General features: G+C 41.1%; 1 protein-coding gene across 1 annotated transcript in view; it reads right to left on the reverse strand.

Annotated features, from left to right (window-relative positions):
- Positions 1 to 18,604, reverse strand: part of kdrl (kinase insert domain receptor like) — a 49,589-nt gene that overhangs the window by 29,093 nt on the left and 1,892 nt on the right. Inside the window, exons 2-11 of the mRNA XM_083915585.1 lie at positions 13,744 to 13,837; positions 10,881 to 11,098; positions 9,294 to 9,421; positions 7,342 to 7,501; positions 7,107 to 7,243; positions 6,840 to 7,008; positions 6,538 to 6,664; positions 5,569 to 5,738; positions 3,861 to 4,017; positions 1,940 to 2,054 (exon numbers count right to left, since the gene is read on the reverse strand). Of these exons, the coding sequence (XP_083771711.1) occupies positions 1,940 to 2,054; positions 3,861 to 4,017; positions 5,569 to 5,738; positions 6,538 to 6,664; positions 6,840 to 7,008; positions 7,107 to 7,243; positions 7,342 to 7,501; positions 9,294 to 9,421; positions 10,881 to 11,098; positions 13,744 to 13,837 (1,475 nt within the window). The remainder of the gene's footprint in view (positions 1 to 1,939; positions 2,055 to 3,860; positions 4,018 to 5,568; positions 5,739 to 6,537; positions 6,665 to 6,839; positions 7,009 to 7,106; positions 7,244 to 7,341; positions 7,502 to 9,293; positions 9,422 to 10,880; positions 11,099 to 13,743; positions 13,838 to 18,604) is intronic.

Here is an 18,604-nt window from a genome sequence, read left to right on the forward strand (position 1 = left end):
TCTGTGCCCACATCTTCCCCCTCTGTTTTCCTTATATATTGACCCGGGCCAGTCTCCCGCTCTACTGGGCCTTCTGGGGAGGCCTGGCCCCGACTACGTTCTTATTCACGGGCCAACACGATTTATGTGGGGTGACAGAGAGGAATTCACTTCCAACAAATCCCTCTTCTTTTAAACTGCTGCTTGTTATCATTGACCCTTAGTGCTAACCCTCATAAAGCACCAGCGTTTGGCCACAAGTACTTGTAAATAAGTGGTGCCTCACTATTTATGTTAGAGACATATTAGAACTGATGCCCTGTGAAAATGGCGAGAAAATAAATGATATGATTGTGAGTTTCATTCCGTGCTACAATCAGACAGCAGGAGTCAATAAATCACCCAGTTATGCACCAGAACTGCAGGTGAGAACAGCGAATAAAAAAGTTTGGATTGAGAATTATCACGGATACTCTCTCCAGCTGAAAACCTTTATGCCAATGAACCTGTGCCCCAATTTGACCCAGCCTGTTGTAAGTGGTTTCTTGAACCTAATCCTATAGACTAAGTCTTGCAAGGCCTGCTCTTAATTATGTTTTGGGGTGAACAGTTTTAGTAACAGGCTCCCCCGTTGTGTGGCATGTTTCAGGTTTGCATAGCAACATGTGTTTGAAGTTTCCTAAGAAAAGCTGATTTATCAATATCTATACTTAAGAGAGATACCATTTTAATCCAGGTCTGTGTCAGGGCCTTGGGGGCAGTGTGTTCAGATGAACAGTGTTTGGACTCGGTCACGGAGCATTGGAGACATGTTAAAATGATGCGTTACGTTGTAGCGTTGAATTTGCAGAGAATAATATTTTGAAGTGTAAGACAACTAAATGTGCTCTAATTCATAGATTTATATCCACTGAAATAGGCTGTTGTCATGGTTAAATATTTCTTCTAAAATCATTTAATGTGCAATTATAGCAATATATGCTCATGAGCACAGCTCCAGCTGTTTTTCAGTATTGGCTCATCTTCACAGGTAACAGTGAAGGGTAGAATCTATAAAAACTTGTTCTTAGCTTTGGCACATACATGGATTAAACCATTTAGCTTTTGTAATGTCTATAAGGCTTAGCTCCAATAGTCTCAACCATTGAAAAGATTAACTGATGTCAGAATAAAAGATGTGTCTTTGGCAAAGCCCGCAATGAAACTGCAGCTGCTTCATTTATAGGCCTTTTTCATTCAAATAACATTAAAATGAAGGGTGTATTTCACTCAAATAGGGTGAAATTAACTATTTATGTCAGTTACAGGTGCACCATTTAGAGTACAGGAACAGTCTGGTAAAGATATGCTCGATATAGGAAGGCCTTTGTCCAAAAAGAGAACCAATGCAACTATCCAAGTATGCTAGATTTATGTTGCAAATGTAGAGTATTTATCAATGTAGCATCTTCCTTTTCAGATGCCTGAAACCAAGTTATTTTCCCATTATTCCCTGGTTGCTTAGTCCAAGAATAAATCAAGTCTTTTTTAAAAGCAATGATTCAAAACAAGACCGATTTCTTCAAAGGGGATTGCTCAGGGCTTTTTCTTGGGTTTTGGTCACAGTTACATAAGTCAAACCTAATGCAGACAAAATAAATCATTTTCAGTGAAGAGAAGTAGAGCATCACGTCCAATAGCAGGAAAAAGGTAAGGATTTATGGATTTCAGATGTTACATCTGACTTTCAAGCCCCGGTCACAGGCAGTTTGTATTTGAATCTGACCTAGCTATTGGCTATTCTCTGCATCTCTAGACTTCTTCTTGATCCAGTTCTCATATAAATCCTGCTGTTGAGCAAGTCACTGCTATTTGTCAACCACATTTCACAGTGAACAAAGTTTCTTGCTTCAAGTGCATCCGTTGTTGAAAAAAGACAAACATATGGAAACACTACTGTACACAGAGTTAAACCACATACCTTGTTTTTTCCTTTAACCAGTTCAGGCTTGACGTTTATGCTCTTAATCAAGTTGTGGGAGTTATTTCCTCTCTTATCAATGCTGACCAGTGCTGGCTTAGTGCGAGAAATGCAACTGCAGGACAGAAAGAATTTAATAAGACCATCTAGTCATACTGTCAGTATGTGTTAAGACATGCATGTTGGGCCTTAAACAATACAACACAGAAGGAAAAGCAGATTATCATGTTTTAATTTGAAACCTTGGTGTAACAGTCCTGCCTACAGCACTTCTTATAAAAGGTAGAATATGTTATCCTATTTTAAAAGCCCTAATTCTGAAAGGCTGAGGTACTTTAAAAGTGTCCAGGTCTTCAGTAGCTTGTCTGGGTTATAAAACCAAGAGAAAGCATTGATTTGACCCCCACCCCCAAACCCTTCACCGCCCGTGGTGGGGAACAATCAGCCTGATGAGAGGAGAGGCAGAGAAGGAAACAGCAACAGCGACAGGAAGGGCTGTGCTATGCGTCACCTCAAACAGGAACCTCGCCCCCCACACACACACAGGTTCTGGCCAGAGGAGATAAGGTTGATCCTAAGACCTTGGCGGTCAACAAGGGACAGCTGATAACTTCTCAACCTGGTGCTAAAGACACCCCCACCATCAGCCTCCTTCCATATCCAACACAGCAAACTTTCTTCACGTCTAAACCCTCCCCACACTCCGCTTTTCCCCTCCTTTCCTAACTCCTAAAGATTTAGATGAGATATGATCTTGAAGGGCTACATGTTGGATTTACAGTGACAGGTAATTTACAGGGTCAGGGCTGTATAAAACAAACATTTTGCACAATTGGCCTCCCACCAGGCTATAGCTGTTCCTTTGTCTCATTAGCTGCCTGCCACTGTTCCTAGTGCCAGCCCTGATTATCTTGAGGCCTGCACAGCAAGAGTCGCTTTGACCAACTCATGCTCAGCTATTATTCATCATAAATCTGGCAAGTACAAGTATGTTTTTGAGATAATTTGATGAAGAAAATAATGAAGGCACTCATGGATTAACACCATCAAACATGTCACATAATTTCACGTCTTTCTTGTGCAGTGGTCCATTCTTGTGCATGTTGTTTTTGTTAATGGTGCTGAGTCCTGATAACCCAAGGGTAATGGCCCATTGTTTTCCTGCTCTTACGACTTGCAGGTCTCATGCTGCCATTGACAAGCCAGGATCTCAGGGAATTTTCATCTTGTTTGTGGGTTCACTACCAGGCCGGTATTCATGCACCGTCACTCACACACTCAGTTCAGTTGGGCTGTGTAACAGCTCTGGGAATGAGATTAATTTATCTCCCCTGTGTTTCCCCTTCAGCCTACAGAACCACTGACCACAACGAAAGGGCAGTTCTCGAGGGCTGCGTTTCTTTGATTCATGTGTCACATTCTGGGCCAGAGTCAATTTAGTTAATTTTATAGTGGGTTCCCCGGGCTGGTCTGGCGGCTCTGGACCCTACACTTATCTACTATAAAGTCTGTTGTGGTACTAAAGTTTGGTCCCCAACGAAGCTGTGAAATGACTTTGTATTTACAGCAGTAGACATGTTTACATGATTTACTGTTTTTTTACTCAGCCCAACAGATAATAAACATAGAAACTGCATAAAGACTTTTATGGACAAAGGAAATTTTAAGAGCAACCTGAATCAGATCGTTTCATCTCCTGTAAACTGGCAGCTAAAACTGAACATACAGTACATAACAGGTATATAAATAAGTATATAGCAGCAAGAAGCACGATTGATTTTGAATCAGATTATGCTGGATATCCATGATGAAATTTGTGCTTAAAATGAGGAAAATGTCTCAACATCAAGATTGGAGGAAGTTAACAGAAAATTCAGTTTAAATATTTCAATGCTGGGAATGTAACGAGATAGCGACTCACTTTCTAAGCGCAGGGTCCGAGTCACACGGTTGCCAGAACCAAGTGATGTTTGGCAAGGGCACACCGTAAGCAGTGCAGGTTAGCTGATGCTGTTTGCCAACCATGAAGGGCTGCACATCCACAGAGGCGAGCTCTGCCTCTGAAATAATTGGCTTCACTGTGAAAGAGAAGTTCACAGAAACACACGAGAGAGATAAAGAGACAGCAACAACAGGTTAGATCAACCATCCAACTTTGCCGTGGAATTCCATAATGTCTTTATAATGAGGGCCGACAGTAATGATGGATAGCCATGCAAAAGATGCCATTGACACCACTTTGTCCTTTAGACACTGTGCAGGAGAAGAATGGCAGGATGATTGGATAGCCTGGGGCTGTAGGTCAAAGAACGACCTCACTGTGGCTCATGCCTAGGACAGTGAATCAACCATTAACAACAGACAAAGATCCTTGTCCTCAGGAGGCAGTAGGGCTGTACTGAATAGTTTAAAGCTATATTCATAAAGTTGACATTTTAATTCTAAATAAACAGTCAAGTGCTGCACAACTTTTTTTTGCATGTCTGCACGTCTGTTTAAACACAGTATTTCTGCACACTTGCAAATACATTTATATAACCACCCATTCTTTAACTTTTAGGATGATGACGTCATCAAATGTGATGACAGACATTTAAAGCTTCATTCAAAAAGCTCAATAGAAGCTGATTGTACAAAATGACATTTGGTACTACGCTATAAGGCACTCCACATCACTTTTAATCCATTCTCCCCACTTCTCACAGCTGGAATAGTCAGGCTACACACAGTGACATATCTGGATAAACCACAAAATCGTCATCCCAACACATATAAGCTATCACGTAGGACACATTCATAATCTGGAGCAGCTCTAAACAACTGAGGAACAAAGTTTGAAATAGTTCCATAATTGATACCAGGAATCTTCCTTCACTTTATTTGTTTGTGTCTGTGCGTTTTATTTTCTGTCATGCCATTAAATTAAAGTTTTGTGAAGTGGGACAGTTAAGAACCATAAATAAAGTTTATACAAGCCAGAGGGGGCTGTTTTTTTTTTACACTTTTTGGCACGCTATTGGGATTCCTAGATAATGTTTAAAGAATGCAATGAAAATAGCTCTGCCCCCCATGGAAAGCGTGAAGGAACTGACACACTTCTCTGTTCTCTATAGCAAGCAGACTTCATCCAAGTTTCCACCTAACATGCTGAAACATTTAAAACCTTTATAACCAAAAGCATTAACAGTTAGCAGTAGTCTTTACAAAGTCATCAAAACAATGAATTATGCTCAGTCCTATTTTTCCTCAAGCTCTATACATATTGTTTAGAATTGTTTTATGAGCTGCACTGTATATACACATGGTGAGGATGCAAATAAATGCTGGGGACTAGGGGGGGTCTGGAGCGGCTGGAGTCTGCGTGCAGAATAGAGCCCGGGCCATTAACACACTGCGCCAAGCCCCTTCAAAAGAGCCCCAATAATCAACAACAGCTGCCCCTGCTACGTCAATCCAGCCTTGGAATCAACAAGCCCCCAAATTCCTCTCATACTAGAGCTGCTACCTGCCGTCCAATGAACTGCACTGAAAGCAGCTAGAGAGCTGGGGCAGCTTCAGTCCACAGCCAAGCCACGGCTTCATTTCCTTAGGATCAGCAGTAATTATCAGATTTATGGCCAACAGCTTACTTTCGACAACCAGCGTGTAGTTCATATTCCTGTACAAGCCCTTCCGTCGGTTGCCCAGGCTTATGGTGAAGACCCCAGCATGCTTCTGCTGCACATCAGTGATGATCAAGTTGAAACCAGACATCTTGTAACAGGTGGAATTCTTGTTGATAGGGACTCCATCCTTATACCTAAATAACAGAAGTGATACGATTTTATTGATATCAATTATGCCAATAACATTATTAATTCTGCTCATTGGTCCAATTCTTAATCAGTTCCTTTACTGATGTTTTATCAGTTTTTTGTGTGGAGAAAAATGTAGGCTCACACAGTTCAATTATCGGAGTCTGAACACAGCGTAGATTAAATGAAATGAGGGAATATTTGTACAGAATTCATTTACATTTAGGTGTTCTGCTAATCCTGCCTGTGTGACACTAATGTTATTGTAACAGGATATTTACCCTCAGTAACAGATGCGCTGCTGAGTTGGGAAACAGTGGCAATAATGCGTAGGGTCAAAAACGTGGCATACCTGGAATTTAAGCCCATGTTGTGTAGAAAGATGTTTCAGCTAATTGCTGGTGTTTCCACCCTTACTTGGAAAGATAATTTCACAGCTACACTGCTGTCATCTTTCTTCAGGAAATGAAACCAAACCTTTGGACCATTTCTTCCCCTCTGCCATGACTCATCTTGCAATATGCAACTGTCCGCATTGATAAAAGGAGCTGATAAACCCGGAGGCATACGATTCTGATTGATTGGAAAAATTTGGAACCGGTTCTCGTTACCATCCCTACTTATACCTAAGAACTGGAGGCATGGAAAGGTTTTTAAACCATGGAAAAAGAATAATAATCAATCAAAAAAACTGAAGTGAGTTGACTCATACAGTTATTATTCAGGTTTGCCACCACATATTATGTGGTCCAACAATCAATGCACAAGCAGCAATTTTTATTGTAACTGGAAAACATTGCTCACCATGCAATCATGTCCGGTGGCGGCAGAGCGCTGACCTTGGGCTCAAACACAACCCTTTTTCTACCTTCTTTGACAGTCACTGTAGTAGGTCGCTCAAGCCTATTGGAGACGTTGAGGTATGGATGCTCTGGAACAAAAGATTAATGACAGACATTGGAATCCCTCCACAAGTAAAGTTATCATCATATTGTTGTAGCATCACCTCAGGGATATAGCAATTTGTTGAATCTTTAGATTTGTGATAAACTCTAGAGCTCATGGAAGTCGTCACCTGATTATTAATCCATCCAAAGCACACTCACCAATGACGAGGACTTTTGCGGAGACATTTTTGTATATTGTGGGTTCAAGCTCAGCTTTGCAGCGGTACATCCCCTTATCCTCCATGGTAATGTTTGGCAGGATTAAAGCATTGCTCATCATAAGAACCACAGCAGAACGGAAGGTCTTGTTCGTATAATGATGATTTTCCTGAAGACAAGGGATGTACCATGAACTCCACTGCTAAAACCTGCAAGTGGTTATTTTACATACAGTTATACTGTGTGTAAAGTAATTCCTGAACTTACACTCTTCTTTGGAAAATACCATGTGAAGTTGATTCTTCCATTATAGGTGGTCTCACCAGTACAGTTGAGCATGAGGGTGTCTCCAACCAACACTCTGACACGCTCTGGGGTGATCTTTACATTTTTAAGAACATCAGCTGTAAAATGGAGTCAAATGTAAGAAGACTATGAAATGCTAAAGAAACAGAGAAATCGACAGAAATCTTAATTTTGGCTAGAAAGACAACAGACTTACTCAATCTATGAGGGATGTACATTGACTTGAACTCATGACCGTTGACCATGGCGTTACAGATGAGCATACTAATCTCAGTAGAGGGGCCGTAGGGAATCTTGAATCCAACCTTTGGATCCCATACCGTTTCCTTAACAACCTTCTCTGGTAAAGGTACGAGCTGCAATCAAGAGCATAGAGCAGAGAAGGTTTGTCAAGACCATGGATATTTGGTGACATCTGTGATGTTCATTAAAAGATCACTGAGCCAGATATACTGAAGTGTAACACACTCAACTTCATTCAACATTTAACTTGGGGCTCAGCTGCAGACAGACATCGGTTAGAGTGAAGGTCTAATTCGTTTTTTTTTTATTGTTTTCTGGAGGTTAACTACTGCAGTCATTTATGCAATGGAGCACAAATCATTGTTGACTTGGAAAAGGATGTACGTGCCTGCTGCTGTTTGTTGTCATGCCAGAAGTTGTGCTAGCAGAGAAGGCAAGGGAAGGAAGGAAAAGGAGCAGGAAGGAGGAGTGCCATAGATTTACCTACAGCAGGAAGGTCACACAGCCCCTATCTGTGCCATCTGAGGCTACATCCACACTACTAGGTTTTCGTTTTAAAACAAAAACCATCTCCATCCTCACAAGCATTTTAGTCAGAAATAAAATCAGCCATATCAACACTGAGAACACATGTCACATGAACATTCACCTAAACTGGGCATGCATGTGCTGTTGTAAACAGGAAGCAGCTTGTCTAACGTTAATCTGCAGATAAAAATGCTACAAAGGAAGAACAGAAAAGGCGTAAAGTAAGACAAGACATTTCTTTGCTTGGACCAACGATGAGGTGGAACTGTTACTGAAAGCAAGCAACACATGAGTATAAGGTGGTAAAGGCGGTAGAAAACATAGATTGTGAGACGTTGCAAAGCAGATGTGTCGACATGTTAGAGTGTTACTAGGAGGATTATCGATTGGGGGAGGAAGCCATGGCAGAGAGAAGGAGGCACTCACAATACAGATGAAACCACAAAAGGTATGTAATGTAACTAGGCCTAGCTAACTGATAAGACTAACTGACTGTGAGTTACAAAAAGACAGACTCAGGAAGCAAACACGTGTGTTTGCGTTATCATTTCCAAAAGTCTGTGTTTCTGCACGTTGAGGCTAAAACTAAACCCTTGGGATTTCAGACTAAATCAGGGTCGGCAGCGTTTCCAGAAGTCTCCATTTTAAGGCGTGTAAACAGCAAAAGTTATGTGTTTTGTAACAAAAACTTATTTGTGTGAATGCAGCCTGAGTCAGATGTGTTTGTCCACACCTTTGTGGTTAGCATGGAAACTTTGAGAATGTTGGCTTTCAAGGTGTCTTTACTGACCAAAATAAGGTTCTTAAGTTTGACAGAAAGATTCAAATCAGTTATGCAAACAACATCCCTGATGGAGCTCTTCTCCACTGACATCTTCAACTGTGTTCTAGTATCCAATGTTACAATCCTCATGGTAAGTTACCTGTTGTTTCCTGTGACTAGACACAGTGCATACTGTTTTTTTTCAACTGCATTTCCTGATGTTTGTAAGAGAAGAGGACTAAATTTAGTCTGAGGGTCTATTCTGAGAAAAACACTCTTGGAGCACCTTCCTGCTCTTACAGGAAGCAGACAGGATGACTCCCTTGGCTGCCCTGAGCTTCCCTCGGAGAACCCAATGTCCCTTGTCATATGTGCAAGAGGGATTTAACACACAAGACGTGTGAGAACCAGTGAGACGCCTTTGGCCCAGAATAGGAACATGTGTTTTTTTCCAAAGACGACAAGTAAGGAGGATACCCGGCTGTAGTATTAATAGCAATATTGATTTCTCTGTATGACCTACTTTAAATTCTATGTCCAACAAGGTGTATGGAAAACATACAGTGTATAACATGAGCAGAAAGTGTGAAATTATTGTTTTAGTGAGGCCTTACCCCTGTGAGTGTTACAACAGTATCAGGAGAGGACGTCCGGCAGGGGACCACAAGGCTGGTCTCATGCCTGTAGATGCCCAACATTTCGAATGTCGGATTATTGGGCTTCACAAATGGTTGCTCAGGATCTGAGAGACAAAAACACACCAAAACAAGTGAGATCTAAAATACAGATCAGGCAGAAATGGCATTTCAAAACTAATGTGTCCCCTTTCATTTTGACTTTTGGGATAACCATGTTTTGGAGCAAATTTACAGCTGTTGTTCCGAAAAAAAAAAAAAAACTGCAATGCTAGAGCTGAGTTTAGCTGCGTAATTAAATCAGGGCAATGTCAGGGCATCCAACAAAGAGATGACGGATCAGTTAATCCTAACCAGATAAGGCAGCAGAGCACAGACATAGCAATCAGGCCAGTGGTGTGTTTCTACTGGGCAGCCAGGCATCACACAACCGCTGTGGGAACTTCACAAACACACAAATAATCTGCATCTTGTGTGAGGTCCAACAGTAGTGATGTGATAAAGGAACAATTATTTGAAAATTATGTAATAAACAGCTGTAGGGGTTTGAAAAGAAAGAGTTAGACTAAACACAGGCACAGCAGGCTGCCTGAACGAACTGGGAAATACATTCATAGAGCAGGAACAAAGTGAATCCAGCATTTAGTTTAGTCTGCATTGTCTACAGCTGTTTCACATCCCACTAATATTTACCAATATTTCATGACTTTTCCTTTATCTAATGGCCAGAGGCTGTCTTGACACATCAGCTTTCCTTATGCCGCCCAGCACAAGCTCCATTTCAACAATGCTGTAACTGGTGCCATGTGACACTTTAGGGGAGACTTAGGAAAACAGTAGCTGGAGCAGGAAATCACAGTCAACGGCCAGGGCTTCCCGTGCAATCACGCTCACCCTTCCACCTCCAGAAGAAACCATAGTACCACAGAAACCACTTCCTTACTCTGTTTCTCTCTCTCTGAGAATGAGAGCAGTGGCACTTGGATCTGAATGCATGCAGATTAAAGTCAGCTCTCTGCATGTAAATGATAACTTTTAGTCTTACATTAAGCAAACAAATGACAAAATTCCTTTTCTTTCTTTATTTCCTTCCTTCTTTCTTTGAGACTTTCCTCCTTTTCTCAACTATTTACTTTCGCTTTTTCTTCTGTTCTCGCTGACTAATTTAGTTATCTTTTTTGCTAAAGTGTGTGTTTTCCAGCTCTTGAATCTTGCTGGAGAGATTACTCATTAATCATTTCTTGCTGTCTATTATGTGCCACTCTTAGTGGACTCAGTTCAACACTGGGCCTCTCCACTGGCGTCAGCAGATGACTATCACCCTATGAAAAACTTTCACAAAAACAAACAGTTAAATGGAGTAAGACAATTCAAAAAGAAAGAACTCTTATCTCTGTTTTAGTTTATAGACCATTTCTTTATATTTCAAAAGATTATACATTGTTTTTCTCATGCGTCATAAATCTACCAGAGACAGCACAGGTTTCTGCTCTCTTATTCCCACTGATTCATTGTCTGTTTTTAATAAAGACGACACCTCATCTGTAAGTGCTTTGCAGGTCTCACCTTTGACATAGATGTAGGTGGAGGTGATGTGGTCTGAACCATTTTTGGAGTATTTACAGCTGTATGTTCCTGTGTCATTGACAATCAAGTTTGTGATTGTCAGTTTGCTGCAGTGTGAGTGAGAGTGACCTCTGGAATGACACTCCTCCACCTTCAACCCCTCTGACGAGATCGATCGGCTGGGATCACCAAGTGTCCAATGAAGCAGACCGTGACCTCTGACAGAAGACAGAGAGGGAGAGTATTAGATGAACAAAAAGAAAACATTGCTCTGTCAGTTTACCATTTTATAACTGAGGCCTCTTTATGTAAAAGAAAAAAAATCTTTCTGCAATAGCTTGTAAACAATACGTGGACCTACTTTTAAATGTGCCACATTTTGCCTATCTGTCCCCCTCTTTTGCCACATTCACCCATGTCCTCAAAAACATTTGAGGCACTCAGACTTTCCCTACTTTCCATCAACAACCACACCCACACCTGTTCCCTCTTCCCTAGTCTGGTCTGCCTGGCCTTCCCTGCCCATCTCCTCATCTGCATCACCCAATCACCCCCCTGCTTCCCCACACTCTGATTGGATCCAGCTCAACTAATACTACCCACCTGCTGGACCTACTGCTATTGGGACTTTTGATAATATAGTTTTTTCATTTTCCAATGAGGCTCTGGAAAATCACATTTACTTTAAGTTTATTTAATACATCAATTTCACTCCTGCTGATGTTCTTCTGACAGCCTTTTTTGGTGACATCTAAATTGTTGAGCGTGTGCTGGAGTATTTGGAAATGGCACAGCACCTGGCCTTTACCTAATGTTTAAACAGTTACAATCAAGTGGGATTCATCATTCAGCACACCTGGATACGAGCAGATTTGCATGGTGAAGAACATTTGGTGCATCTAAAGTCCACTTCTATTTTATCTCTTAACAGATAATTAAGAGAAACTGGGCCCCCTGGTAGCTCACCTCGTAGAGCGGGTGGGCCATGTACAAAAAGACTGAGTCCTCGATGCAGTGGCCCAGGATTCAAACCTGATCTGTGGCCCTTGGATGCATGTCATCCCGTCTCTCTGTCTACCTGATGTATCTATCATGAGAGAAATTTAAGAGACTGATTTTTGGGGGATTTGAAATTTCACATTCCAGTTGATCTGTTCTCTGGAAACAGCCCACTGGATGCAAAACTTCATTTTTGGATCTATTTTGAGAAAAAGTGTCACAGCCAGCAATGAACTCAGCTTCTTAGTTCAGGATGGCAGCGCCTGCTTCTCCCCTTGGGATATTTGACTTGATGTCTGTTTATTTTGAGTTAATCTAGAGTCATCCACTAACGTGAACTTTCACATGGGAACATGCTTTTCTTGAATGATGTGCTCAACTAACACATTCTTTCCAAACAGCATCCATTTTAAAACTCTCATTAAAGAGATCCCAGAGGAACATCAAACATGTCTTGCATACCACTGCCTTCGCCTGCAGAATTTTGGGTCAAGCAACCTCCAGCTCTCATCCAGTGACAGAAAACAAGACGGTACTGTATGGGCCAGGCTTCTTAGCATATGGCCTTGTAGGGAAGCATTACATTAGATAGACATGAGATCCTGAACATTCCTCACAGGCCTACAAAATGATGCAAAGCTCTCTAAATTCTTAACAAATGGGAATGCAGCACACTTGGGTCCCACCATCCCTAAAGGAAATTGCAACAGACTGATAAATGTGGACCACCACTGGTTCCTGTAAAGGATTGTCCCGCTTTCTTTGTAGCCAGCAAGTGGCTCCTGAGGTCGAGGCATGTCCCGTTTATTTTCCCCCTGGCCTTTCTGCCATAAAATGAGAGTGGAGTCTAAACTTTATGGCTGTAGTGACTGTTCAGACACAGTCTCCTCTCCTCCTGACTGACCTCTGATAACAGACCAAGAGAAACTGGGGCCATAAACTTGTTTTGTTGTAGTCAAAACTAATGTTTAGGAATCCCTGCATGACAAGATACTTACCTTATCACACACTTATCAGGAATGTACTTATTCAACAATGGCTACATGCAGTGGTGGAATAAGTCGTCAGATTCTTTTAGTCAATACCATAATTACAATCAAATGTCTTTCACTGAAAATGTTACTTTGTAATTTAAGTATGAAATGTTAACGCATCTGTCCTGTGTCCCCCTGACTTTTATTACTGGTGCATTGAAATGTTCATAACCATTTAAGATGACAATTTTGTTCACTTTTAATCATGTTGTGGGATGAAGATACCACTCACAGACTGCAAGAATCGTGCAAGTACATAAAATTCATTAAATAAGCTAATGTCAGGAGCATTCTAATGTTGTAGCTGATTGAAGTCATTATGTTTTGTATTTAAAATATTAATTTGTAATGTAACCATTGAATATAATAGCTGATAAATAAATGTAGTAAAGTAAAAAAAAGTACAATTTTTTCCTCTATAACGTCGTTGAGCAGAAGTTTTAAGTGGCATGAAATAAAAATACTCAAGTAAAGTACATGTACAGTACATCACATGTGTAGTTAAAGTTACAATCTCAGAGATCTACGTTTAGTTCTCTTTGGCGTTAAGTGGTAATTCAAGGTTTTTTGGGGGATCTCACTTCTCAGATTAACACAATGTATTGATTTTTCCACAGATACCCAGTTCGATGCAAATGCAACAGCTTTCATCCGTTAGCCATATGTTCCGTCCCCATTGTGACAGCTCATTTGGTTTAACAGAAATGTATTTAAATGAGAATCTGTGAATATATTACTTTAAGTACAGTACTTGAGTAAGCTACATTCCACTATTGGCTAAATGTTGTTTTTGTTTACTTGGCGTTGACACAAATAGGTGTGTAGCATACCTGCATATGAGGTTTAACAAACCGTCCTTATGAAGAATGAGGGGATTGTCAGAGGGCAGAATCTTAGGCAAGTGCTCTCTCTCCGAATGTCCTGCTGAACACACACACACACACACACACACACACACACACACACACACACACACACACACACACACACACACACACACACACACACACACACACACACACACACACACACACACACACACACACACACACACACACACACACACACACACACAAACACAAACACACAAAGAACTTTGTGAGGAAGGCCAACAAATCTGCTAATTTACAGTATCTTATAAATGTTGATCGTCATTTACCATCACACTAAACAACAAAATGAAAAACATTGTAGGTAATTCCCATGAATTCCCATGAATCGTTAAGCATGTGGGTTCACTTTGCACCGACACGCTCCTGCCTCTTACGCAAGTGATGGTCCACTGTGAGAGCACTGGGGGTCTTTCCGGTGCTGGGAGGGCAGGTTGTTGAATGAATAGTGGTCTGGGATGAGCAGAAAGAAAGAAAGAGAGAAGGTGGAATAGAGGGAGGAAGGGGACGCTATGGGGAGCAGCTTAGACCCTGAAGAGTGCCATTGCATGCATTTCCTCTAAATCAAACCACCTTTAGTGGGTGCTCCCTTCCTCTCTTTTAGGAACAAGTATTTTTTTCATTCACCATTAACCAAGTTCTATTATTACATTATCACAGGAGAAAATCTGATTCAAAGCCCAGCTGTGTCTGTTGGGAGGTCCCTCTAACACTGATCAACATAGGAAACACTGTGATTCTCACTGCTGTCCAGGAGCTGTCACAGTCCCATATGTGATTTCCTCCTTTTCACTGAGCTCCCTGAACAGCTTGTCATTGTGGTCAGAAAACAAGTTTATTAAGTCGACCCTCCAAATGTGACGGCCCTCGGGGAAACGTTATTTGTGGCTGAGATTTAAGAAGACAATGGAGTTACACAACAGTTTACTGCAAGTTTGACAAGCTGACACATGATGGATGCACAGAAGTGCACCTGCATTTACAGATGCAAACACACATGCACTAAAAAAACACACCCACACACCCACACGTTACTAGTATTTGTCTATTATTCAGAACAGCTGTTGTGCTAAGAATGAGCTGACGGTGCCAGTGTTGGCAGTGGCACTCAATATCAACTTCCTTGCAAAATATGAGAACATTGTTTTAATGTCCACGTTTATGCCAAGGGGAAGGGATGTGGCTCATACTCTTTCATCTTGTGATAGCGGGTGCTTTCAGCTGTATATTATCGAAATAAAAAACAAGGTTCCTGTCCTTACTAAACAATCCCACAATCTACAATTCAGAGTTAATAACTATGTTAATTTTGCCTGAAATGTCAAACAAATGTTCTTGAGAATGCTGTAATTGTGTTTTCCTGCCTCACATCTGTGATTGAATTGCTGGAAATGAGAACTTTGCATATAATGAATAAAACTAAATTCGACCCCCAGGGCCTATTAAATACAAACTGCCAAATAAAATGCACAATATATCATGTGCTGTCAGCTACACTAATTGCTACATGTTCAACATGTCAGTTCTTTGACTTATGATGTGATACATAAGCAAGACATGTAGGAATGCTGGCATCTGCTTGCACCAATAACACCAATAACAACAACTGAAAACATCTTCCTGACCTTGAATTGCATTGGCAGGCAGCACATAACAGATGGATGAATCAGCAGGCCACGTAACGAAAAAAAAAGAACCCGGGATTGTCTCTCTAAACCCACACCCTCAAACTCCCACCTGCCCCAGTGCCTGCCCAACGCTGACCTCAGCAAGCGTCTCGACACCCCTAACCCCCCTAACAGCTGTGTGCTGCATTCCTCCAGCAGAGCGCCTGAAAAATGCCAGAAATTGTGCTCACTGTGTTGGTTCAAAGAGTCCTGAAGCTGGTTCTCATTAAGAGCCATTAAGAAGAGGACAGGCATGGAACAAACAGAGTGAATGAGAATGAGAGAGAGAGAGAGAGAAAGAGAGAGAGCGAGAGAGAGAGAGAGAGAGAGAGAGAGAGAGAGAGAGAGAGAGAGAGAGAGAGAGACAGAGACAGAGAGAGAGAGAGAGAGAGAGGCTGAGTGACTATTGGGGTTCAGATTGAACTGATAATGGGGTCTTCAGCCAGTCACACTGCATCAAACTGATTATTGACACAGGACCAAGTTGACTAAGATTAGACCAGGATCCCATGTGTTTGACCTTGTCCTCACTTGGCATTGATGAGGGGAAGTGACACAGGACACAGTGTTTGGAAAATATTTGTAATCGGTTCACTACCTGTCAGGATATAAAGACAAAAATTTCAGAGTTCCTGGATTCCAGGATTTACTCTAAGGTACTGAAATGTTTGTGGACCCGAAATGACATTTAAATGTTTAGTCTCAAAGCACAGCCAGAAAATGACAAAAACGACCTAGACTATCCTAATTGTTTAACAAATGCGTTACATAAGAAAAATAACAGGAACGTATTACAGTACTATGGTGGGATGAACTAAGTCCTCAAAAATGACTTTTAAAATTACATTATTATGCATCTCATTGGTATTTATTTCTTATAATTCTGGACTGATGTGCTGCCAGTTATTTAGCTACTTTGATTACTGCACAATATTATTATTTTACAACAACTTTCATGACTGAATGTTGGGCATACAGCAAACTGAGTAATATGTCAACAACAATGGAGAAGCTGTGAGAAAATGTGAGAAGGACGTTGTGAGCTGGCGTAACTGTTGGCAAGATGTCACCACCCTTTCTGTTGCAGCATGCCCCCCCCCCCCCCCACCCCACCCCCCAGTAGCTAATGCCTGATGTTGTGTAATAAAAAAAACACTATTACTGTATGAGATGACTATTCAATTAGACGGGAAACCCCAAGTCACATCCCCTCAAGTGCAGGGAATAATGTGCGGAATTCCCTTTTCTTTTGCAGAGATTACAATTCATTTTCCGTATATCCTGTGCCGTCATGAAACATGCAACTCTCCTGAGAGTCGATCTTTTTTTTGGTAGGTTCAAGGCAAAAATAACAATACAGCATAACTTTGTATAACCTTGCCAATTTACTCATGTATGTCTGTGACAACAAAACACATAGAGAGGGTGGAGAGTGAATAAGAGTTTAACAAAAGCGTGCAGGGTCCCTCATGGTGAGTCATCTTCGCTGTAATGTGACCGTGGCGAGCGAAACAGTAGCGAAGAGTGGCCAATCTGAAAATGGATAGCACGCAATCTGTTGAGCCTGTTGATGGTCTAATAATTATAATAATTTAAAACCAATGTAACAAACAAATGAAATTGTTTTCAAATGATTTCTGTTATTCTGTCAAATGAGGATATGCTAGTGTCTATCACCTGTTAATTGGTTGATGTCTCATGGTAGTTTACCTTTAGGTTGAGATGACAAACTAAAAATTACAACACAAAGTTGAAACCTTGGCACGACTTGAGACCACCTGCCAAAATAAGGAGTCGCTGTTCTGGCTAGTCTGTGCATCCTGTGAGTATTCTCTTCCACACACAACCCGTCTGAAACGCCTCCACTTTGCCAACTGCAAGGTTAAGATAATAGTTAGGGAGAGTGCCTTTTTTATTAGCCGTATATTAGCCATTGGAGATTTGGAGGCAAAAATGCCCTAGACTCCTCTTAAAAAAGCAAAAATAAAGGAACATCTGGCCATGATGGGTGGCCATTCTAGGTTATATAAAGTTGAGTAGAGCCAACAAACAGGAATCGCCTGCACGAGAGCCCAAAATGGTAAACCCTGAGGATTCCTGTTCCATAACGTATGATTAAGACTAGTAGGCAGACAGAAGCTCCTTGAAATTGAAATCTCATGCAGGATTTAAAGAAAATATATTGCTGGCTCAGGATGGATATGCCTGAACCAGATGCCACAATTATCCTATAACAACAGCAAGACAAAGCAATTTGTTAAGTTATATCCCAGTGTATAGGAATGGCTTTTTCTGCTCTTCTGGTAAATCTCACAATCCAGGTGAGTGTGTGTGTGTGTGTGTGTGTGTGTGTGTGTGTGTGTATTTATTGATGTGTTTTTCTTGTGCTGCCTGCATGGACCCAGACATTGAGCTAGAGCCCCCACTGCACTCGCTTGACCTCTCATCATTCCCATTTCCACCCCTTCTCAAATGTCCAAGCAGGAAAGACAAAAAGTGACTCCAAAACAAATTAGACACAACATCAACACACGCGGCTTCAAAACACTGCCCTCATTGACGAAAAAGAGGTGTTTGACTAATAGTGAACTCTGCTGAGTAAAGTGAAATTAATTTATGAGAAAACAAAATAATAAGGCAGCTTCCAGGTTCACATTCAACCATCCATTCAATCATTACTTCTTTCATCACTTTGCTTTACTTGTTTTAACAGAATTTGGTCCATGCCCTAAAACACCACTGACCAAAACCACGTTAATACACACCGAACTTGTTTCTTGGACAAATTCACTTGTACAACACAACACATACTTGGATAAAGCACAAAAGTTCAGGTCACTGAATCAATATTATTGCATGCATCACACTCTTGCTTGAAATCACTGACCGTTGCACAGACCGACTGAAATAAATCTGAAATGCAAGTATCATTTTGCAGAGAGCTGCAAAAACGTTCTCTCCCTCAGTCTTAGTCGTTATGCTTCGTTTAAATTGGTGTCAAAAGGTCACAAAGCAACACACTTGACCTGTGCTCACTTTTCAATAAGAAGCTCCTACAAGTGAAATATTAACAAAATACCAGATAGGTCAGACTATCACTGATATAATTACAGCCAAAGAAATGCTTCAGTGAA

Source organism: Echiichthys vipera, assembly GCF_963691815.1.
Source record: "Echiichthys vipera genome assembly, chromosome: 6".
NCBI lineage: Eukaryota > Metazoa > Chordata > Actinopteri > Perciformes > Trachinidae > Echiichthys > Echiichthys vipera.